We start from the raw sequence: 24,091 nt of genomic DNA, 5'->3' as shown, positions 1-24,091 counted from the left end.
ATTGTCTTAAGTCTAGCTTCGAGCCGACTTGAGACTTACTTAACCAATGAAATAACAGCATTGACGTCTCAAGATCGTGCTTAAGCTGGAACTTGAATAAGATTCGACTATTGGTTTGTTCGCGTCGCCATGCTCCGACATGCTCCTACTCACTCCAACGCATTCTAATAGGTTGGCGTCATCGGAATCAACGTATTGGAGTGCGTTGGGGTGAATAAGAGCATGTTGGAGCATGTGACGCGAACAGAACCTATGAATTCCGGTCCTAGTTTACACCGAGCACTTGGTACGCGTATCAAATAGTAAATAACTAGTGAATGTGTTTAATCATTGGCTGATCAGCTTAAATTCACTACTTAATACGCGTACCAAGTGCTCGGTGTAAACTAGAGCTATGAATACTGACCTAAATGTTCAACAGAGCGGATCAGTGAGCAGCGCTCAGTGATTCTCTAAGGCCGGATCTACAATAGGTGTAGTAAGTCTTATGCCATAAGAAATTAATCAATTATAATCGAATATAAGAATAATAATCGAATATAATTGGTTAATTCCTTATGGCATAAAGCTTACTACTTTTGTAGATCCGGGTTAATATGAGGTTTGTTTTTTATTCCTGCACTGCTGCACTGGTGCAATAAGTTAGAATAAGACAAATATATTTTTTCTCATTCTAACTTATTGCACTAGTGCAGCAGTGCAGGAATAAAAAACAAACCTATGATTGGATCTTGCCTTTAGTTCTTCGTTGAATTTAGAAGCAGAAACCAATCTATAGTAATAATTACTGATCCGCTCTGTCTGCTGAACGCGCCCAATTAGTTGCTGGAAATTATTAGAGCAAAATATGTTTTGATAAGTTGATTTTTAATAACTAAAATTATTTTTTATATAAATACTAAATTATCGCCTAAATCACAAACTTGCCCGAAAGATGTCGCCTAAATTAGACGCCTGTCGCAAAAGTAAAATTAAAAACGCATAGTAGCTTTAAAAATCGCCTAAATTGATAACACTGCTAAAGGCCATCACACACGAAATGACATAAGCTGCATAAGCATAGCATAAGACCGTTGAACCAATCAGTTCTCAGCATAAAGTCGCCATATTGATATACATAAAATGCTTATTGGTCTAGAGCTCTTATGGTATATCCACATAAATCTGCATAAACGCATAAGCATATGCATAAGGAATTCGATTGGTCTATTTTCTTATGCAAGTGCTTGTAGACCAATCAATTTTCTTATGTATATGCTTATGCGCTTATGCAAGTTTATGTGAATACCATAAAGGTGATGCGCTCGGGTGATTTCATGCGCAACGGCCTTTAATTCTCGCATATAAATGAACGGGTTAATCAGGGTTAGGCCGGAATTCATAGTCGAATCTTATTCAAGTTCCAGCTTAAGCACGATCTTGAGACGTCAATGCTGTTATTTCATTGGTTAAGTAAGTCTCAAGTCGGCTCGAAGCTAGACTTAAGACAATGCTTGAGCTTAAGATCGGTCTATGAATCCCGTCCTTAGTGTAGATAGTGCAGACGACCGATTTCGTTAACAAAGGTGAGATATCGGTCGATTATACATGAGAGCGGGATCGTGTATCACGTCCGAATAAAAAGAGGAAACATGTCACACGGGATTATGCTGCGTCGGGAGAGATAGTGCGCGCCCGCTCGCGTGATTTCCGTTCGTCACGACGAACAGTTACATATGCACGTAAAATTGGGTGCCATATTGAGTTTTAGTATTCGGTCGGTGATCCCCGATAGGTGAGATAGAAAGAGAGTAGCTAAAACCAGCAGTAGCGACAGCGGCGCGTCGTCACTCCAAACTGCCTTGGACGAACGAGTATCTCGCACAGACGCCTGCACATCGCATATTTTGTCGTTTTTGCATCATCATGGACGAATCCGACCGCGAGGAGGCGACACACCGGCGGCGACGTTACTCCAGCTTGGTGTGAACGATCAGTGGACACTACGCACAGTTGCTCCGCGTGCGGATCGCCGACGGATCCCGCGATTCATTAGCGACGGCGAGACCGCAGTGATCCGTGCGAAAGCTGTACTGATTACGCGCGCGCGTGTACGTGCGCGCGTGTGTATGTGGTGTGTGTGTGTGTGCGTACGTTAGTTCGTCGTGAGCCTCCTTCCGTCCGTGTTGTGCTCGCCATGACGTTGCTGTGAAATCCGTATCCCAATATCAATCCCGATGTTGGCCATAGGATCACGCCAATGTAACTTTCGTGTTTCGTGTTTCGTGGCGGAGAGAAGAACTCGGGGCGGCGACAGCGATAGCAGCAGCAGCGGCGACGACGACGTCGGCGGCGACGGCGGCGGCGGCAACTCGTGGACACCGAAGAAAGCTTCAAACGCGTTTGAAGCTTTCGAGGTCGTATTCATGGAACTATGAACCTGGACTCGTTGTCTTTTACTTTGTCACAAATCAGTTATTTGGTTGCGAATTTGAGTAAGAAAAATTACGAGGACAGCTGTCAGCGCATATCGGGCGTGAGTATTCTGGGCGCCGAGGTGCGACTCGACTTTTTCCGCCTAATCTCTTCTACAGGCCGCTCGCTACCCGTTATTCTTCCTCACCTTTGTCCTTTCCCCCTCTCCCCCTCCTGCGCGGCGCCTTTCGAAAGTTTCTTCCTCACGAGTTTCTTCTCTCTCATTCTCTCCCCCCTCCTTTTTTTGGCTCATTTCTACTCTTCGTCAAAAACTCGTAGGCTTCCTATCCGAGAGACAACAAAGCGAGTGTGCCTTTGTTGGCCTCGTTTTCCGTCCGATCTCCCGCCAGTACAGTAGATATACGCGATGTGGAAATTGCGCGCGTTAGCACACGCGTTGTCGAGACACTTCGAGATGTCGACGATATTTTATTTATAGAACACGCCTGATCTGTCAACATTTATCCGCTTGTCTTCGTAATCCTTTCGAATTGTAAGATTACCTTTTTTTGCACGCGCGCGTGTATGTATATCTACATATATTGATGTTTACTTTCGTTCTATCCTTAACCTTGTAAACAGGATCTCTATTTTTCTACTTTGACATGTTACCCTCAAAACTAGATTTTGTTTATCTTACTCTCCATTACTTTCTTTACCAGCAAGCTATCCTTTAATCTCTCTTTAATAAATTTATTATAAAAATATAAATTAAATTGTTATATTGAATGTAAATGGATTACAAACATGATTACAAACACTGATTTGTTGTATGTTATATTGTCATTAAAGGTCAAGTGTAATATAGTCATGGACTAATTCTTTTGATCTCTTTGCAGTATGTGCAGTGGCATGGTCTAGAAGTAGACCGACACTTGTTGCGCTGTTTAATCTCGTGTGTTGACTTTTCCAAGGGTGAGCCATCAGATTCGAGTGCGAAAGATTATTTCCAGGCAAAGTTGCTAAAGCAGGAGTGCAATAGCTTATTGAGCAAATCTTCTTTTATATCTACTTTGTGCTTTGCTATAGATAATCCTTTACATCATCAAAAGGTACTTATGAGAAATTATTATTGTCACAAACAGATCGTACGTTTACTTGTAGAGTAAACATGTATTAATACTTATATATATATATATATATTTTTTTTTAGTCGTTGAATCCCACTCCAAAGTTTTTTGTCAATTTGAAAAAAACACTCGGTCTGACCTTGGTACAGGAGGTTGCGTTTGCGATTGCGTTACAGCATTCAGAGAACGCTGAAATTCGTGCTTTAGCTTTAGAGCATACTCAGAAGCAGTTGCCTGAGTTGATAAAGAATTATATTAATTCTGAAATAAGTAACAAGCATCACGAGGGTGGCTTGCACGACTCTTTGCCTCAGGTTCTTCATCTTATACTTATCCAGGCATTTCATACTGCCAATCCATACAATCTACCTACGGAAACGAAGGAAAAGTTTCGTAAACATTTGAGACGTGACTTTCCCCGTGAACTGGTACCAGTGGTGCTAGCACCATTTCTGTATCCAGGAGACGAGGAACCTTTGCAACTTAAAATTGAATTAAACATGGCTGTCACTCAAATGGTAAGATTATTTGTCGATAGTATTATTGTCAATAATATAAGTTGAGTACACTTACGTTTTTTTCCATTTTAGGATAGCAGCACTCTTGTAGAGCTGATTATGGAATTAGGATACAGCTTTACTAGTAGCGTAGAAGAATGTCGGTCGGCATTGACGGGTTTAGGTGCCAGAGAAATATCTCCGGCATGTGTCGCTCGTGTATTATCACAAATGGCACGTACCTGCAGCAATCTCGACGATGCTGGAGGACTACAAACATTTTGGGGCAACTCGACCGCCTCGCAGGACTCCAATAAGGAGAAATCATCGGACAGTGCTATTCCTACAACATGGAACATTGAAGTATTTGTTCTAACGTTAAAAGAGATAGTAAGTTCTTATAATTGTTTTTATAATCAATTTTGTATCGATGTATGTCACTTCTCTTTTAATATTTTGTATGATAAATATAGGTAATATAATTTCAATTAATATTATCTGTTCCAGCAATCTACATTGTCTTGGAACGAAGTCATCATAAAGTTAGATCATTCAGAATTTGTCATCAAGGATAGGCAGGGCTTAAACTTACTAATTACGGGTCTCAAGCTGGGTTTGCAGCATCAGGGATATCCACCTGACATGTTTCCCGTTGAGCTCTTGTATCGACACTGGGAAAATGTAGAAGGTCAATTTTCTTTAATTCAACAAATCCTCAAGTGCCCAGATATATTTTGCTTCGCCGACTATCCGTATCATTCTGTAACAGTCGACGTACTGAAAGCGGCACCTGAAAGTGACAGCAAAGAAGGGCAAACGTGGCGATCGTTGAACATAGTCGAGTTGCTTTTGCACATGGCTGAAAGAGGCTTGTGCAATTCTGTGCAAGAGATCTTCAAATGGCCACTCCAACATTGCCCAGATGTACTCATTTTGGCGTTATTGCAGATAAATCCACCTTTTACATTATTGAGACAGGAATTGTTCACCACATTGTTGCCAATTTTTCTTGGCAATCATCCGAATTCTGCTGTGATACTGCATCATGCATGGCATGCTAATAATCCCAAGATAAAAACACTTATAATGCATGCTATGGCAGATTGGTACACGCGTGGTGATCATGATCAAACAAGATTATCGCGAATCTTGGATGTTGCGCAAGATTTGAAAGCACTCTCTGCCCTACTTAACTCACAATCGTTTCAATTCGTCATTGATCTTGCCTGTTTGGCTTCTCGACGAGAGTACCTGAAACTTGAAAAATGGTTAACAGACAAGATCAGAGATCACGGAGACGTTTTTGTTACTGCATGTGTGAAATTTCTACAACGACGATGTCCTCAAGTTATGGGCCCAGGAATCAAAGAAGATCCTACCGTTCCCAAAGCAAGTCAACTGCCACAGGAAACACTCACAACAATCTTAGCTTGCTTGCAAGTTTGCACCGGGTATATATTTCTTTGGAATATAAATGTAATTTATTTTTAATTGTTTATAGGAATTATATCTAATTTTTCTGTTTTCATATATTGTAGAAATGTTTCACAAGAACTCTCGGAGTTAATAATGACAATGGTGCAGAATTGTAGTCTAATGCTGAGTAAGAGCACCATGAACAGACCACCACCTCCAGGAGTTCTGAGACATAGAGGATTAGAACCATTTAATCCAGCAGCTCTAGGAAGCCAAGTAATTTAAATTTTTTATTATTAATTCTTATTTTAATAAATGTAAATATTACATAATTTTTTAAGATTTTTTAAGAAGTCTTGTTTTTTATTAGATTAAATAAATTATACATATTTATTTTTCCACTTATTCGTTTTATTTAAAATCATAAATTATATATGTGACTGTTTACATTATTGTTACTTTCCACAGTTATTTTCCTCAAAACAAGTGGATCCTCTTGGAAATCTTGGTTCAAGTCTTGCTTCCATGGGTCTTGGAACAGGCCTTGGGCCTCCAAGCAGCTCTGCGTTTAATTTACCTGGTGCGCTAGGTCCTTTGGTTTCAACACCTGGCTCTCCTTCAAGACTTATGGGACCGTCTCCAAGTCCATTTCCTACTATGTTACCATTATCTTCGCAATTACACTCAGGTCCAGTTGGTACTCAGGGACCCTCTGTGCTCCCCGGTGGTACGATAGGTGGATTGGGACGTCTCGGACCGCCAGCTGGTATTGAGAAAGCGAGAATACCAGAGACTTCCAATTTGTTTCCAGATATGGGACAAAATGTGTCTAAAGAAGTCGAAGACGAAGCTAATAGCTATTTTCAACGTATATACAATCATCCGCCTCACCCAACTTTATCGATCGACGAAGTGCTTGACATGTTGAAAAAATTTCAAGATTCTGGTATTAGACGAGAAAGAGAAGTGTTTAACTGTATGCTGCGAAATTTATTCGAAGAGTACAGATTTTTCCCACAGTATCCGGAAAAGGAATTACAAATAACAGCACAATTGTTTGGCGGGATTATCGAGAGGGGTCTTGTCAACAGTTATGTGACACTTGGATTGGCGCTGCGATTTGTTCTTGATGCACTTAAGAAACCAGAAGGCAGTAAGATGTATTATTTCGGCATAACGGCTTTGGATCGTTTTAAGAGTCGATTGAAGGAATATCAAACGTATTGTGAACACGTTAGAACGATTCCACATTTCACCGAATTTCCGCCTCATTTAGTAGAGTATATAGAATATGGATTACAAGGGCAAGAACCACCGTCGAGACCGCAAGGTCCAAAAACTTTAGCGGCAATGTTGGCTCCAGTTACAACCCCATACAAAACTATAACTACAACCACTATCACGACTAGCACCACGCAAGCAAAACCATCTACAACTCCGACTACGTCTCTTTCGGCTAGAGTAAGTTCAATAATAAACATTTTTGAACTTCGAAATTTTATTTTGTACATATGTTATATTAATAACACATTTATTTTCGCAGCCTTCTATGCCTTCTGTCGCAAATGCAACTAATATTGATACGTTGCTTGTGGCAACGGATAAAGAGGAAAAAATTACGACGCCGCCAGAAGCTTTGCAAGACAAAACTGCTTTCATCTTTAATAATCTTAGCCAACTGAATCTGCAACAGAAATGTGACGAGATTCGCGAAATTGTCACGGAAGAATATTGGCCGTGGATGGCACAATATCTAGTGATGAAACGTGCCAGCATAGAATTGAACTTTCATGCTTTATACTCGAATTTTTTAGATTGTATAAAATTACCTGAAGTGAATAAAATGGTTACGAGAGAAACATTCCGAAATATCAAAGTGAGTGAAATTGAATTTTATAAATTTTTTTATCTAATTCTTTTATAACTTATATAAAATTAATTTTTTATCTTTTAAGGTTCTTTTACGAAGCGATAAAGGAATAGCTAATTTCTCTGATCGATCGCTATTGAAAAATTTAGGACACTGGCTTGGAATGTTGACACTTGGCAGGAATAAGCCTATTTTACAGGTATATTATAACAAATATAGTATATTATGTTACCATATAATACCAATATATAGTTTTGCAAAATAACATTATATGAATTTTATCACATTTTAAATTTACAGATAGATATAGATTTAAAAAGCTTACTTGTTGAAGCATATCACAAAGGGCAACAAGAGCTTCTTTATGTAGTACCCTTTGTCGCAAAAGTACTTGAAAGTTGTGCAAAAAGTCGTGTTTTTCGGCCACCCAATCCATGGACTATGGCAATTATGAACGTTTTAGCTGAATTACATCAGGAACCTGACTTGAAACTGAATTTAAAGTTTGAAATAGAAGTACTTTGCAAAAATCTAAGCATTGATGTTGGGGTAAGTGTACTATGTTTTATTTTAACTATTTACTTATAATGTAAATTGTTATTTATTAAAATTGAGTTTTTTTGGCTTTTGCATAGGAGCTAAAACCGATCATTTACTTGAAAGATCCTGAAAAATTGCGTAATCTAGAATATCAATTGTCACATCCGAATAAGAAATTGGAGACGACTAATAATCAACAGCAATCTCAGGGGCCTATAGAGGAATTAGTTGGTCCGACAACGAGCAGCACCATCAATCCTCAAACTGCGCCACCCGCAAACACAACACCCTCGTTGCCGACTGGTCCACCCGAACCACGATTTAATTACATGGATATATCTGTAACGGGCATTTCTAATATATCTCAACATATTACTATCAACAATCAAGTATGAAAATTATTCTTTTATGAAATCTTATTTTTATTAAACAAATATATTAGGAATAATATGCATGTTAGATATAGTTACGCTAATGTCAGATTAAATTGTATACCATGCGATATATATTTTATGTACGTATAAATTAATTTCAGATACATTTGTTCCAAACACATCCTCATTTGAAACAGTTTGTTCGCCCGGCGGTTGAAAGAGCAATTCAGGAGTGGATTCATCCTGTAGTAGATCGATCTATCAAAATTGCTCTTACAACCAGCGAACAAATTGTGAGGAAAGACTTTGCATTGGATCCAGAAGAAGTGCGAATGCGTACAGCAGCACGTCACATGGCGCGCAATCTAACAGCTGGCATGGCTATGATTACATGTCGTGATCAGGTAATCTTATATATGGAAAAACGATGAACAGTAATTAAATTAATAATTTTATTAATTTAATAATAGGTGATACTAATAAAACAATATTTTTCTAGAATAAGAACATTTTTTTTGTGTACAAGATTCTATGTCCAGGAATAATAAAAATGCTGCAAAGAAATTTGTAAAATTTTAAACTAAAAAGAAATTTCTTTATTTTGCAAAGTGTTATACTGAAATAAATGTTTATGCACGTAGCTTTTTCACTTGTACAAGAAAAATGATTTTGATATTATCTTACAAAATAATTTTATTTGGCACATGGATTTCTCTCTATTAGACATTTTAATAAAATAAAATAATTTGTTAAAAATTTTTTTTTAATTTCCAGTAACTAGAGACATATTTTCACATTAAAATTTAAACAAAGAAATCTATAATCTTGTTTAACCATATATTAATTTTTTATTCTGTTTATGTATAGATCCTAGCATCGATTAGTACGAATTTGAAACAAGCCTTTCTCACAGCATTGATTGGTACAACTCCACAGCAGAAGGAACATGTCGAACAAGCAGCGAGTATAGTTGCTGCTGAGAACATGGAACTCGCGTGCGCATTTGTACAAAAGACCGCCATTGAGAAAGCAATACCTGAAATGGACAAACGACTATTGAACGAAATTGAGTTGCGAAAAATTGCTCGACAGGAAGGAAGAAGATACTGTGATCCTCTTGCTAAGTATCAAGCCGAAAGAATGCCAGAGCAGATAAGGCTAAAAGTTGGTGGCGTAACACCTCAGCAAATGGCTGTGTATGAAGAATTTGCTAGAAATATTCCAGGATTTCTTCCACTCTCCGAACGGGAAACGCAAACACTCTTTATACCAAAACCTATTTCTGTAAGGATTATTTATTTTATGTCTTGTATTTACATATTTAAAAGATTTGTCATATAAAATCTCTTGTTTGATTTTTTATTTATTATATTTTTTATTATATCTTAAAGGAAGCTCCTCTCACCGCATTTACACCCAACTCTGCAGTGGCAGTCGCTGCAGCACAACAAGTAGCAGCCTATGCAACTGTAGCAGTTAGCAATGACGAAGTGGGTGCAATGTTAGAAAAACTTGCAACAGAAGTTGATGTTCTATTGAATGCTATGGGACCTGTGATACCTCCACCTCAGCATGCTATCCTTCACAGTCTTCTGGAATCTATTGTAGTCACAAGAAGATCAAGAGATGCCAATGCAGCTTTGGCATTATTAAAGAAAGTGAGTTGCACAAAAGAGTAATATTTATTTAAATAAATCATAAAATTACAACATGAGAAATGACAAACGATAATTATTTCAGGCAGTTGAAGGTTTGCTAGATGGACCCATTTTCAACAGTGGTGTCATCGATACTGATAATTTGGTACAACGCTACAGAGAACTACATTTACGGATCTTGAAGTGCCTTCAAGATCCACGTGCATATGGTATGCAATGGACCAACAAGCACGTAACTCGTTGTCTAATTGAATGCCGGGAAGATTACCGATATAATTTCGAAGCTGTAGACTATCTCATAAGGTATGATATCGGTAAACCATATCTTTTGTAAATGTATGTTTGGATATTGCTAACTACAGTGTTAATTTTGTAGATCTCACTTGATTAGTCTTCCGCAATATGACTTAGCTGTAGCGCAAGCTGTAGAGGCGGGCTACACCTTGGCAACGGTATTCGCTATGCAGTTGGTTCAACTTTATTTGATTGACGAGAGGCAGGCAACTCATGTTACCGAAACTGACTTATTCCATACGATTGAGGTATTAGCTCGAATGGCACATCATCGAACACCACCGGAAGGGTAAGAGAGTGGATATAATATTATATTCATTACATTGTGTGTAGCCATACTGTACTTATATTTATTCAAGCATATATAAATGTTTTGTATTATTTCAGAATTTCGCTGTACAGACTGACAAGTTTAGTAGAATCATTGCGTGCCAATCACGATTCCGGTGTATTGGTAGATCGAGCTCCAGCAGGACCTACAGCGCACATTCATTCCGGAATCCTGCAGGTGAGAGTAAGTAGATTGTTCAAATTATTTAATCAAGTAGATTATTCCAATGATATTTTGTACTGCGTTAACGATTATTTATTGATATTTGTCGGTATCATGGTTATTAAAACATGTGAAGAATTCATTTCCTGAAGCTGCAGCTTTTATTTATTCTTTAATTAGTCTTCATGATTGTAAAGATTATTTTTCAATAATTCACGATGCCGACGAACGTTACTAATAGAATACGAAATACGTTTCTCGATATATTGCAAGTGCTAAATGATAACTTATGATATATATTCATGTTTTACAGGCTCGAGATTTTGACGATCCACCTGGATTGATGGATAAGACGGAGTATCTATTACGTGAATGGGTACAAATGCATCATAATCCGCAGTATGCACGAGATCCGACAAAAGCGTTTAGCATATTTGTTCATCAAATGAACATTCACGGCATCTTGAAGACCGACGATCTCATCACCAGATTCTTCAAGTTGAGCACACAGATGTGCGTTGACCTTTGCTACCGAACTTTATCAGAAACTGGCTCAGCTCCCTCGATCATACGTGCAAAGTGCTTTCATTCATTGGATGCGTTCGTACGCCTAGTAGCACTCCTGGTGAAGCATTCGGGCGATGCTACTAACACCCACACTAAGATTAACCTTTTGAATAAGGTGCTTGGTATTGTAGCCGGTGTACTATTACAGGACCATGAGATACGTGGTTCCGATTTTCAACAATTGCCATACCACAGAATCTTTATTATGCTCTTTTTGGAATTGTGCGCGCCTGAACCGGTATTGGAAGCTGTAAATTTTCAAGTTTTGACCGCCTTCTGTCACACCTTGCATATTTTGCGACCAGCGAAAGCATCAGGCTTCTGTTATGCCTGGTTGGAGTTGGTTTCGCACCGAGTCTTCATCGGCCGCATGCTTGCCATTACACCACAGCAAAAGTGCTGGGGGATGTATGCACAACTACTCATCGATTTGTTCAAGTACTTGGCACCATATCTTCGAAATGCGGAGCTGGCGAAGCCTGTGACGAGTCTGTACAAAGGGACACTGCGTGTGTTACTTGTGTTACTTCATGATTTCCCGGAGTTCCTATGCGATTATCATTATGGATTTTGCGATGTGATACCACCGAATTGCATACAGATGAGAAATCTAATTCTGAGTGCATTTCCGAGAAATATGCGCCTGCCTGATCCATTTACGCCAAATCTGAAAGTTGACATGCTACAGGAGATTGCTCACGCTCCGCGTGTTCTCACCAATTTTGCGTCCACAATACAGCCGTTGACGTTCAAGAAAGAACTTGATTCTTATCTGAAGGCACGTGCGCCGGTCACCTTTTTATCTGAACTTCGCAGCAATTTGCAGGTGTCGCAAGAGGCTGGTGTGCGTTATAACATTCAGCTGATGAATGCTCTAGTGCTTTATGTAGGCACACAGGCTATTGCACATATTCGCAATAAAGGTCATGCTCCTAATATGTCTACCATTGCACACTCCGCACACATGGACATCTTCCAAAATTTGGCTGTAGATCTAGATACGGAAGGCAGATACTTGTTCCTAAATGCCATTGCGAATCAATTGCGTTATCCCAACAGTCACACGCATTACTTCAGCTGTACGATTCTCTATCTGTTCGCTGAAGCGAATACGGAAGCGATACAGGAGCAGATTACAAGGGTTCTTCTGGAAAGACTGATTGTCAATAGACCACATCCATGGGGTCTTCTCATCACTTTCATTGAATTGATCAAGAATCCAAATTATAAATTTTGGAAACATGAATTTGTACATTGTGCACCGGAGATTGAGAAGTAAGTTTAATTTATTAATTTTTTAAGTATTAAGATAATTTTATTTCTATACTGGAGGATATACCGATGTCTTTATTGTTAAAAAAGCGATATACTGAAACTGCAATTACATATATCAAGAATGTCAAATATCATTGTATCATATATTCTTATTATATTGTTCACAAAATAGGTATATGAAATTGAAACTTTAATTTTAATATTGATTTCAATCTCTGAATTTTGTCACATGTAACAAAAATTAAAGAATGCTTAGTCGTTAAATGTAAATGTTAAATTTGAGTGTAATAATTGCTCGTCAATCTGATAAAATACTACTAAAAGGGGATGCCCGTTAAATTTGATCAGGGATAATATAGAGTCATTCGTGCACATCATTAACAAGATTTTGTATGCATTTCTTTTACAGATTTAGAAATACTTTTCCAGAATTAAAGTACACATATTAATGTCATCCTATAAATTGGATATTATATCGAGAATGAAAAAAAATTTTTTTAGATTGCTCTTTCTCACCCAGTATCTGGATTTGTAATTATAAAAAATTAAAGTAGCTAATCTTTTCTTTCAGCTTTTAATCTTAGTTTGAATTGAATGATATTGCTCGTATATGTTATCCATAGAGGAATACGGTTTTATTTTTCGCTTTTGATACAAACTCGACCGTTTTCCTCTAGATTTTTGTGCGTATTTTAATTTCTGCAATTTTATAAAGCCAATTAAAAAATTAGTTCATTAAAAAAATGTCGATAAAACAGACGATTTTGGAATTCTCTTGATAAGAGAAAAAATATAAACAAACATAATAAAAAATTTTAATCGACTGCACCGAAAAATTGAATTCACAAATTTTCTAGCTTACAATAGACTTAAGCAATTCGATCTTCGTTCTTCAAATTCAACATTTGTTATTGTTTCAGATTATTCGAATCTGTCGCTAGATCGTGTATGGTGCAGAAGCAGGTACCCACGACGGAGACGGAGATTCCAGAGTGATAGAGCGCTTTACTCCTCAACTGTCGCTATGTGTACAGTAAAATGAAAGTTTAATGACTGAGTATTGCGTGTAAAAAGTTGTTAATGTAGGGATAAGTGTACTATCGCGTTTAAATTTTTGAAAAGAGTAGATAGTAATCGTAAATGTGTGACAATTTATATAATGTGTAAGTGAGACTTATTGCGTTAATATTTTAATAAGAAGGAACGTTATTAAGGGGAACAAAACCTCATACGCCTCACTAAACGTGTCTTTCGGACAATGTATTTCACACTGTATATTATATATAAACGACATTGTACACATGACACAAATGTCAGTATATACATAATAAAGTGTATCGTGGTTGAACAAGAGTTCACAAAAAATAACAAGTGGTGTTCAACAATGCAATTACGACGAATGTTTCTTGCGTACGACTTATCGCAAATCTGTAACTTTCCGAAAGAAGGTATATAAGCATGAAATGTGTTGTACAATGCGAGACAGATATTTGTAGAGAGAGATATACGCTTTAAATACTATTATTTAAGTATATACGATACATTTTGAAATCTGTGACATAGCACATAGGGTAATATATATACATAGATATGATTTTTTTAAGAGAAAGTAGTTACATAACAAGAAAGATTAAAGGTCCAATGTAATTTATTTACACGATTCTTTGGCCTGGAAAATTTCTACTGCGATTTTTCGATTTTTCGATGTAGCGATTTTTGAGTGATACTTATTAAACGATTTATTCAATCTTTTGCTATATACATCGTTTGTACAGATTTGAAGTGTTATTTCTAAGCGGGAGATTACAAAGATTGTTGGTCGCGTGTAGCGTGATAAGCGTCTCTCTCTTTGTCGGGGAATTTAGTCGGTAAATTTGGACTATGCAAGTGACACTTTGCTGGGTACATGATACCCGCGACGTTCACTTCGTAATCACCCGACAATATATACTCATTTGTCACCTCTTGCGGTTGACCCTTTGAATCAAAATTTTGCACAAATCCGAGACACACCTATAGATCATTTGACAAGTTATTTCAAGGATAACGGTCTTGATACTTTTGTTGGAAAAAAAATGTGAAATTAAATTCACCTGTTTTTTGAACGTAAATCCATAACCCGTGGTCGTTGTCATTCCGCAATATTTTCCATTTCGATAAATAGGCTCGCCACCCCAGCACCAAGTATCGAACTCGAGATCGTGATCATTCAACAGCAATTGCACGTATTTCCGTTTGACTCCTTGTTCACGCTGCTTCAAAAGAGCATCTCTACCTATAAAATCGACTTCTTTCTACGAAATAAAGGAAATTTAAGCGAATTCACGTATAATTTTTAAAAAATGCCAATCTTTAAAATATTTACATCGAATTTTACTCTCCACGATCTTCCGCATTCTAAAGGAGTAGTGAAGGTATCCAGATCTTGTCCCCAAAATGCATAGAACTTTTCAACGCGTAATGCTCTCGTTGCATAATAACCAGCGTGTTTTACTCCGTATTTCGCTCCAGCCTCTATTAGCCTCGTATAAACATGTAGTGCAAACTGAAATTATAAAATCTAAAAAATGTTGCAAATTTGGTACGTTTAAAAAAAAATAAATTTCAATAGGGATGTATCTTAAAAAAGTAAAGTTTAATATCAATCACTCATTTGAGACTTACCTCATTTGGAATATACAGGACGTAGCCAAGTTCTCCAGTGTGCGTTAAATTAAACGTACGAATACCATTGGCAAGTCCGACATCTAATTCCTAATGAAAAAAAGCAGATAATATTTGAAATTTTTTAAATTTAGTTATATTACCTTGAATGTAAAAAACGGGAAGTTCTTTGGATTTAAATCTATGTCTGTCAATTCAGTCAACAATTTCCTAGTGGCTGGACCCATTATGCAAATTGCAGTGTATGCTGATGTGACGTCAGACACGGCGACAGAACCGTCCGTTGGTAAATGACGATGGATCCAATTCTTGCAACGCGTTTGTTGGATAGTTGGAGCAATCATCATGTAACTAACGAAAATGTTTCTAGATGTATTCATATATGTATTTTCTTTTTACGCAAAATTAACTATGTTATTGATGACACAGACAGAAGACGTAATTAATTAATCAATTTCAAACTCAATTTGTTTAGAAACAAACAAATCATTATGTACAAATTTATTAATTGCAACTTACTAATTCGGTGCGATTCGCGCTAGACTACAATCATTCTCGTAACCACCACGGTGATTTTGCATACCGGTGTGAATGATACTTCCTACAGGTACATCTACATCGTTCGAGCACAAATATTGTAGCAAATCCACAACTTCCATATCGTTTGACTATAATACAAAAATATAAGATGTTAAGTACAATTGTTGCAATGTTCAGTAACAGAGAGATACAAGAGTCTTTGAATAATTACCCATAAATCGATTTTGGTAAAGGAGGAATAATCACTTAGACCGATCGTTTCTCTGCAAGCACCATATTCCTGTGCAACCGCATCGAACCAAGGAGGCTTACCGAAGGTATTAGTGTAAGCTATTTTGTATCTCTGGAAGCCGTCAGGAAACTCCAAATCTATTTGTAATACATATTCGAGATAGAATATACGTATAGAAATAGAATCGATTTGAAATAAAATATTCAAATGGATTCAGAGTTTTACAAAAAGTTGTGACAACTACCGCAGTAATCGTCCAATTGAAACCAAGACGGTCTCTCGTAACCCATGACTTGGCCAAAGACGGCGCCTGCGTCTCTGAGTTTCGGATAAATCGGCGACATCCTTAGATTTCTTCCAGTTTTAAACTCGAGGTGTGGGTATTGCAGTGCGTAATGCATTCCGGGTACCTCTCGCACTCGGTCGCGTAGAAATTTGCGATTGTTATGTAGCCCGAGGAAACGTGAAACATCTAATTCGTACATATCTAACGAAGTCGAGCCATTAACTATCAATTCCGCTGTTGCGCGACCAACTCCGCCGGCGGCAGATATTCCAACCTTTGAAAATTATAATTTATATTAAAGAATTTCGAGGTATAATAAAATGATTCAATCAATTAATAACTAACCGTTTTCATTCCGGCCGCAATGTAGTAATTACGTATTTCGGGTGCCTCCCCTACGATCCATTTACAATCTGGCGAGAACGCTTCAGGGCCGTTGCAGAGTCTCTCCAGAATTGCGTTTCCTAAACTTGGAATTCTGTGCAACATCTGTTCCAGCAAAATATGAAAATGATCCCAATCTTCCGGTAAGAATCGCTTGTCTGTGCTTTCTAAAATAAAGAAGAAAAACAGATTTAATAGATATAATCGTATTGTAAATAATTTTTCTAAAGTCTGAGCAGTTGGTAAATCTAGTAACATTGAATTACGCAAGAGTAGTTATTTTAATATAAATTAACATAAATTCTCATTCATGTCTAACCCGGAATCACGCCGTCCTCGAACGCAGGTTTTGCGACCGGTTCGAAACCACCAGCTAACAGTCGTCCCTCGTTTTCTCGAAAATAGATGTACCCGTCCAAATCGCGTATGACTGGTGTCATCGGATCTAAATTAGCAATAGGTTTAGTGTGTAAATAATAATGTTCTACTGGATGGAGTGGTACCTGGAAAATGAGTAAGATATTACTTTCTATTATACATTTTGTGCTTAATAAATTATATATATTGAATATATACAATCGACTGACCTTGACATATGGCTCGCTGAGTTTACCAACATTTCGTGCCCAGAAACCAGCACAATTTACAAAATGCTGGCATCTGATAGTACCACGTGTAGTTTCCACTGCTTCTATTTGACCATTCTGATTAATTACTTTTGTAACCGCGCAATTCTCGAATACTGTAACACCTGAATGTAATGAGAAGTAATTAATTTAAAGGTAGCACAATTGAATCCTCTCTTATCTCTTAATCTTATTTTAATATTTGACTGTGTAATACCTTTTTGTTGTGCCTCTTGCATTAATGTCAAACAGATCTGATACGGATCACCAACACCATCATCTGGAATCCATAATCCTCCAATCAAATCCTCAACTTGTAACAATGGACACAGAGTTTCAATTTCTTCTGGAGAAACCAAGTGGCACTCAATATCACGTGACCTAAAACATTAATAAAACTAAAATGTAATTATTCATTGTGCTAGCGTCACATTTATTAAGTATTTACACAGATTGTGCCTTCATTCGTCTAAACGAGGTCATACGATCTCTTGTTCGTGCCAAGGAAAGGCTGCCACACTGCTTCCATCCTGTCGAGAAACCTTTCTTCTCTAATTCTTTGTACAAAGCTATGCTATCCTGGGCAAGTTTCACTTGTGTCAGACTGGGTTTGAATGCTCCCACTAATCCTGACGCATGCCATGTTGTTCCACCTCCTAGTCTGATAACGAATATAAAACATATATATATATATATATATACATATATAAAATGTTTGGTCACATATAATAAAAATTTATAAATACACTAATAAAGATAATGCACTTAATATTCTAAAATATATAAAAACTTCTTACCGATTTGTTGAAAGTTATATTTGAGATAGGTACCTGCTACTTTCTACCAGAATAGTTTCTGATCCAAGTCCCATGAGAGACAAGTGATATGCCACTGCACCTCCCATAACTCCGCCTCCGCATATGACAACTCGCGCTTCCTTGGGGAGTGCACATTCCGAATCCTCCGTATCGGCAATCTTCGTGGAGGTGTCTCCCGTCTTGTAACTGCGAGAGAGAGCTTTTTTCCCATGCACTGTGTATCTACTGTACAACAGTTTCGATTGTTTCCACATTTTAATTGAATAAGATTTTAAAATAACGTTTGTACTAAAATTTACGTGATGTTTTTATTCTGTTTGAGATGTGAAAAATACAATATTTTCGCGCAGCCAAACATCTTTGATGTTCAGTCGGCGATAACTTCTTCGTAAAGGATGTTTATAATCCGTAGAATTGTCTCGCACAGTTTTACATCTAAACTGTTTCTTTTACTATTGTTCTGTTATATTATTCTTTTCATTTTTGCAAGAAATTGATATTATAATTGAGTAATCATAGCAGCAAAATAAGGTTAGGACAGGATGCGACTTAAGTCTTCGGAACACGATACGATTTTTCATGCTAGATCGCACATCGCATACGAGGCGTCTTACTACGTATTCTCATTGGCTTACGATTGGTGACATAATCATCTGAGCCAATCGGGACACGTATTAAGATACCTCGTATGCGATCTAGCATGAAAAATCGTATCGTGTGCCAAAGGCTTTTGGTCTGTTCTTTCTAGCTGCACTGTTGCACTGGTGCAATAAGTTAGAATGAGAAAAAATATACTTGTCTTACTTTAACTTATTGCACCAGTACAACAGTGCAGCTAGAAAGAACAGACCATTTAACTTATTGCATCAGTGCAACAGTGCAGCTAGAAAGAACAGACCACTTAGCTTGCAGTTGCAACATGCATCCGCACTTTCTGCACTCCATGTGAGAGCCACCGCACAAGCTTTTTCGTAACACGTTACGTTACGTTAAGTGCTCCATAAACCTAAGTTTGTACTTAAAATTAAACTTACATCAACGCACAAAGAAACTTTTAGGACGAGATTCATAGACCGATCTTAAGCTCAAGCATTGTCTTAAGTCTAGCTTCGAGCCGACTTGAGACTTACTTAACCAATGAAATAACAGCATTGACGTCTCAAGATCGTGCTTAAGCTGGAACTTGAATAAGATTCGACTATGAATTCCGGCCTATGGCTAACTTTATAACCTAACCTAACATACGTATTATACTATGACCAAAAAAAGGGAATAGTAATCATCTGTAATTATAAATTATAATGCAACAATATTTATTACAGTACGTTGTAATATTATAACACTTATCTTATCAATTGTGTTACGCAAAATTATATAAGTTCAGGTTCAGGTTCCGTGTTCCGATTTTCCATAGCCTTCCGATTCCGTCAAAAATTACTCTATGGGGAGCCCCCCATGGCCCATGGTTGAAAATCGGAACGGAAAGCTTGCAATTGGTTGATCCCCTCCATTTCGCCTTTCCGATTCCGTTTTCCGAGGCCCATGGGACAGCACCCTCAGGGGCGCTCCCCACGGGCTCGGAAAACGGAATCGGAACGAGCGGATCACTAATCAGCGGGACCGTTTTGACGGAATTAGTAAGCCCCTGTTCCACAACTCACGGTTAAATTAACTGGCCGATTATTCCATTGGAATTGACCAATCGTATTTGTTAATTTTGCTTAACGACAAATACGATTGGTCAATTCCAATGGAATAATCGGCCAGTTAATTTAACCGTGAGTTGTGGAACCAGGCCTAAAAGGGTTCTATCAGAAAGATCCCGTGATTCGTGATCCGCTCGTTCCAATTCCGTTTTCCAGGCCCATGGGATAGCACCCTCAGTGATATTTAATTTCTTTTGTCGGACAAATTTTTTAAACATGTGGATTGGCTGCAGAATAGAGATTTTCTCAACCCTCTAGAAATCCTCTATTTCTTATTCAATCAACATACGAACAATTCGACGAATAGTACGCGTTGCAAATTGGAGTGCAATATTCAAATAAGAGCCGCTTTGATAAGCCGACGCGCGCGAGTTGCTCACTTTGCGCAAATGGGATCAGAGGACGAGATATTTGATTGACGTATGTACTCTCGCGTCTACGCATGTCATCGGAGACATAATCGTAGTGCGTGTACACCATTTATAAACTGTATTTTTCGCACGTTGCTCGTTTACGTACATTAAACTTAGGTAAATGTTTATCGCTACAATTTATCTCATTATATTAACATTTTCAGCCATACACATTTTTTTTAAGACTGATTTTTTTATTTACAAATATTTATGGAAGACTGTGCTTTCATTGTATTTTGCGCGCGATTCTCTTAGCTGCAATTAAAAATTTAATTCGCGCTTTGTAAAGCGTATACTCGCATATATGTAATAGTTTTTTTTGATGATGTGTTTGTTGCAGTCGCACCTATCACCGTTTGTAGTGGAATGAAATTATTAATATTCTGAGATAGTAGCGCTATTTCGAAGTGATTATCGATATTGTTTAATGCAACGATGCTTTGTGTATGCTATATTTATAGAGAAAATCAATATCTTTAATTTTCACATGTATGTACACATCCAATAGAGCCTTGTAAGGTTTCTTGTGTAACATCGTATTTCTTCTTTGATACCTGTGTGCGTGATAATTTTTTAGCAAACGTATTGTGAGATTTCTAGAAAGAAAAAGAAAATGAAAAACGGCAGCAGGTTGTTAAAAGTTCTCCTACAAGCTTCAGAGAAGGCAGCAAACATTGCCAGAACTTGCCGGCAAAAGGAAGCCCTTTTTCAGTTATTGGTGCAAGAGAAATCTTTAGAGGAAAAAAACCCACGATTTTTTCAGGATTTTAAAACACTGGCCGACGTCCTCATTCAGGAAACAATCAGACATGACATAGAAATTGAGGTGAGCACAAAGAAATTCTTGGTTAAAAGCTAGAATGAAGGATATCAATTCATTTTTGACTTGTCATACTTTAAACTTATTGCCATAAGCAGTTTCCAGAGTTGGGTAAGCTGGTACAGGGTGAGGAAACCAATGTATTCAGCAATACCATGGGGGAATCCATCTTTGTTGAGGTTTGTTCATGTAGCAAAGATACAACACAGTTACTGACAAAAGTTATGGGTAACGATGCTGTGGCAGCAGAGTTGCTCGCTACTGAGGTCCATAAGGATGTTCAGCTTTCAGATGTGCCAATTGTATTAGACATTCCCAATGATTTTGATATCAATGTGGATGATCTTGGTATTTGGATAGATCCAATTGGTAAGTATAAGAGATAACGAGAATAATCACTCTAGACATATTGATATTTAGTAAATTTACATTAATTCAGGGCAAGAAAAAAAAAGTTGGACAGTATTATGGTAAAACTCTGTCTCTCTTGTTACTATGAATCATAATTGGCCCGTAAACTGAGATGCAATGCTTGTAAGAATTTCTGTTTGTTTTATAGTTTGATAATGCATGCCTGTGGAGCAATTCGTGGAACTTTTGTAGATTCAACAGCAGATTACATAAGTGCAACGGAGGCAGTGGACGAGCAGACTGGTTTACATTTGAGTGGATTGCGTTGTGTCACTGTTTTAATTGGAGCGTACAAGAAAAGTACAGGAGTGCCAGTTTTGGGTGTAGTTAATCAACCTTTTTCTACCAATGTGGATTCGCAGTAAGTATATGTAGAATAAAACAAATTTTTAATAATCTCAAAATATAAATTTTTTTAATTCTAAATATCTCTATTTTAAAAATATATATTTGTTAAGACTCTGAAAATATTTTGTTTTTGTGTTTGAGATTAATTACATATTTTTAATATTGGGAAAATGTATGTTTGACAAAATGAAAGCTTTATATTCCTCATTTTCATTACACTCTGGATTAATTGAACACAGATGGACAGGAAAATGTTACTGGGGTTTTCTTGGAGGTGGCATCGCCAAATCTTCCATAAGTAACGCATGCAGTGCTGATAAAATTATTTTGCTCAGTCGCTTTGAAGATGCAGATGTAAAATCGAAGCTATTAAACAGTGGATTCAGATTAGTGGAGGCAGCAGGAGCAGGATACAAGATACTAACCGTTGCTATTGGACAAGCAGCTGCCTACATCTTGTCGAAGGGTTCTACTTATAAATGGGACACATGCGGACCGCAAGCTCTTCTATCGTCGGTTGGTGGAAATATCATCGAGTTCAAAGAGTTTATCGTGAATCCAGATTCGGACAATCTAAGTGTGAACTATTTACCTATCGGCACAAACTTCTCCAATCGTGCAGGCTTGATAGCATATAGAGATCCTCAAATTCTGGAAACTTTTAAATCTATTTTAAGTAAATCATCATCTCGTTAATAAGGATGACAAAGATTTTTAACGCTAAAACTTGACATTGACCATTTTCACGTTTCAATATATTATTTGTTTAATTACATAAAGTTGTATTTTACTCTATAAATTTTATGTAAAAACTAAATGATGTTTTTACAGCTATTTCTTATGACTATTTGTGATATTATCTTTGATTCAATTGTACAAGATATATTTATTATATATCCATATAATATATCCAATAAACTAATATAATTGTTAATTAACACATGGATTATTTGTTAACTGATGTAGCTCGTAATATTTAATTGTGATATAATAAATGTGGGTCCAAATGGATCATTTAATATATAACAGATATAGTTTTATTTTTAATTATATATTTATTATTTAACTAAAAACTTGTAAATTCTAATATTCTCTGCTATGTGCTTTATTATATTTATGTGGATATAAGTGCGTACTTAAATATGTCTAAATACAGTAATCAAATTGATTTGTACATGTTATGCGTAAATAAATGAATAAATTAAGAAATGATGTGACATTAAAAGAAAAAAAGATATATTCATATATATATATATATATATATATATATATACATATATATATATATAAAGATTATGATTAATTATGAGTGTAATTACTAAATACATTTTAAACAATTATTTTTAATATCCTCTATTTCATGTATTATTCTAACATTTTTATCAAAATAAGAAATTAGATTTTTTTTCTACAAAATATTTGTTTTATTAATTGAAATCTTGTCCATATAAATGTAAAGATCTTTTATAAATAAAATTTGGAATTGAGCACAGATTTATTTTATCATATCGAAAACTAATTACAAATAATAAGCCGAATTTGTATATACTTTTGTATTTTTATATCTGAAACGTTCACACTGTCATATTTAAATTCGAAAATATTGATTTGAAAGCAAAATTATTCTTAACTTAAATGACTGGTAAAACTTATAATTTTTAAATTTTTTAAATAATTATATATAACTGTTAATTACTGTTAAATATTTCCTATATTTTACACATATTTATATATTATTATAGAGGAGAAGGGGTTTATGAACTACCATTTTGTTTTATTTAAATAACTCAGTAAAAATTTGTGTGACAATTCTTGGTACAAATTGTTTTATATAGAGTTCTACCAATCATATTATAAATAGAAGTTCTTCAGATATACATAAAGAACATAATTAACAATTAATTACTAAAAAAAGAAAAAAGCCCTGGTGGAAAAATTTCTATAAAATTCTAAAAAATTACAAAAATTTACAAAAATGTTCCAATTCTAGCATTTTTCTGTAGAAACTACAAAAAAAATGATAGAATTAAAACACTTGTAAATTTTTGTAGTTTTTTAGAATTTTGTAGAAATTTTTCTGCCAGGAAGATTAAGGGTATGGAACCTGTAGGGGGATATGGAACATTACCAAATGACAGATATGTCATAATATTTTATTATAATGCAATGCAATATTATTTCTAAAAATTATTATTTTTATTAATTGATAAAGGTTTGCTTTTATAATATTTTTTATTGTAACTGATAATGGCCGGGCGCGTTCAGCAGACGGAGCAGATCAGTGAGCGCTCAATGACTTATAGTTGACCGAGCATCACTGATCTCATCAAGTACT

The 24,091-nt window shown here is 36.4% G+C and overlaps 3 protein-coding genes across 9 annotated transcripts; 2 read left to right on the top strand and 1 right to left on the bottom strand.

Moving 5' to 3' along the window:
* Positions 1-737: 737 nt before the first annotated feature.
* Positions 738-13,879, top strand: LOC105830504 (CCR4-NOT transcription complex subunit 1). Of its 2 annotated transcripts, none has more exons than XM_012669866.3 (19): positions 738-2,515; positions 3,294-3,506; positions 3,608-4,042; positions 4,115-4,411; positions 4,529-5,472; positions 5,560-5,713; positions 5,906-6,898; positions 6,981-7,313; positions 7,393-7,506; positions 7,608-7,856; positions 7,943-8,236; positions 8,383-8,625; positions 9,089-9,505; positions 9,613-9,879; positions 9,962-10,182; positions 10,256-10,462; positions 10,561-10,687; positions 10,980-12,508; positions 13,429-13,879. In XM_012669866.3, exons 1-19 carry the CDS (start codon positions 2,414-2,416, stop codon positions 13,502-13,504), a joined length of 7,215 nt encoding a protein of 2,404 aa, XP_012525320.1. In that variant the 5' UTR covers positions 738-2,413; the 3' UTR covers positions 13,505-13,879. The 2 variants fall into 2 exon arrangements, with proteins under 2 accessions (XP_012525320.1, XP_012525321.1); XM_012669867.3 differs by having other exon boundaries at positions 2,414-2,515; positions 10,561-10,681.
* A 342-nt stretch (positions 13,880-14,221) lies between these two features.
* Positions 14,222-18,637, bottom strand: LOC105830505 (pyruvate dehydrogenase phosphatase regulatory subunit, mitochondrial). The gene is made up of 14 exons (XM_036293588.1): positions 18,071-18,637; positions 17,689-17,901; positions 17,458-17,621; positions 17,202-17,365; positions 16,934-17,117; positions 16,576-16,781; positions 16,189-16,504; positions 15,924-16,081; positions 15,692-15,840; positions 15,316-15,523; positions 15,173-15,262; positions 14,874-15,053; positions 14,602-14,802; positions 14,222-14,521 (listed from the first exon to the last, which is right to left on the bottom strand). Exons 1-14 carry the CDS (start codon positions 18,310-18,312, stop codon positions 14,312-14,314), a joined length of 2,685 nt encoding a protein of 894 aa, XP_036149481.1. The 5' UTR covers positions 18,313-18,637; the 3' UTR covers positions 14,222-14,311.
* A 1,497-nt stretch (positions 18,638-20,134) lies between these two features.
* On the top strand, positions 20,135-22,975 carry LOC105830074 (inositol polyphosphate 1-phosphatase). Of its 6 annotated transcripts, none has more exons than XM_012669216.3 (7): positions 20,135-20,294; positions 20,518-20,666; positions 20,778-21,003; positions 21,096-21,366; positions 21,437-21,467; positions 21,557-21,769; positions 21,996-22,975. In XM_012669216.3, exons 2-7 carry the CDS (start codon positions 20,605-20,607, stop codon positions 22,450-22,452), a joined length of 1,260 nt encoding a protein of 419 aa, XP_012524670.1. In that variant the 5' UTR covers positions 20,135-20,294; positions 20,518-20,604; the 3' UTR covers positions 22,453-22,975. The 6 variants fall into 6 exon arrangements, with proteins under 6 accessions (XP_012524670.1, XP_012524674.1, XP_012524672.1 ...); XM_012669220.3 differs by having other exon boundaries at positions 20,755-21,003; XM_012669218.3 differs by having other exon boundaries at positions 20,518-20,691.
* The last annotated feature ends 1,116 nt before the right edge of the window (positions 22,976-24,091 follow it).

The sequence above is a fragment of the Monomorium pharaonis genome, chromosome 11 (assembly GCF_013373865.1).
Source record: "Monomorium pharaonis isolate MP-MQ-018 chromosome 11, ASM1337386v2, whole genome shotgun sequence".
Classification (NCBI taxonomy): domain Eukaryota; kingdom Metazoa; phylum Arthropoda; class Insecta; order Hymenoptera; family Formicidae; genus Monomorium; species Monomorium pharaonis.
This window is presented reverse-complemented; position numbering and strand designations above follow the sequence as displayed.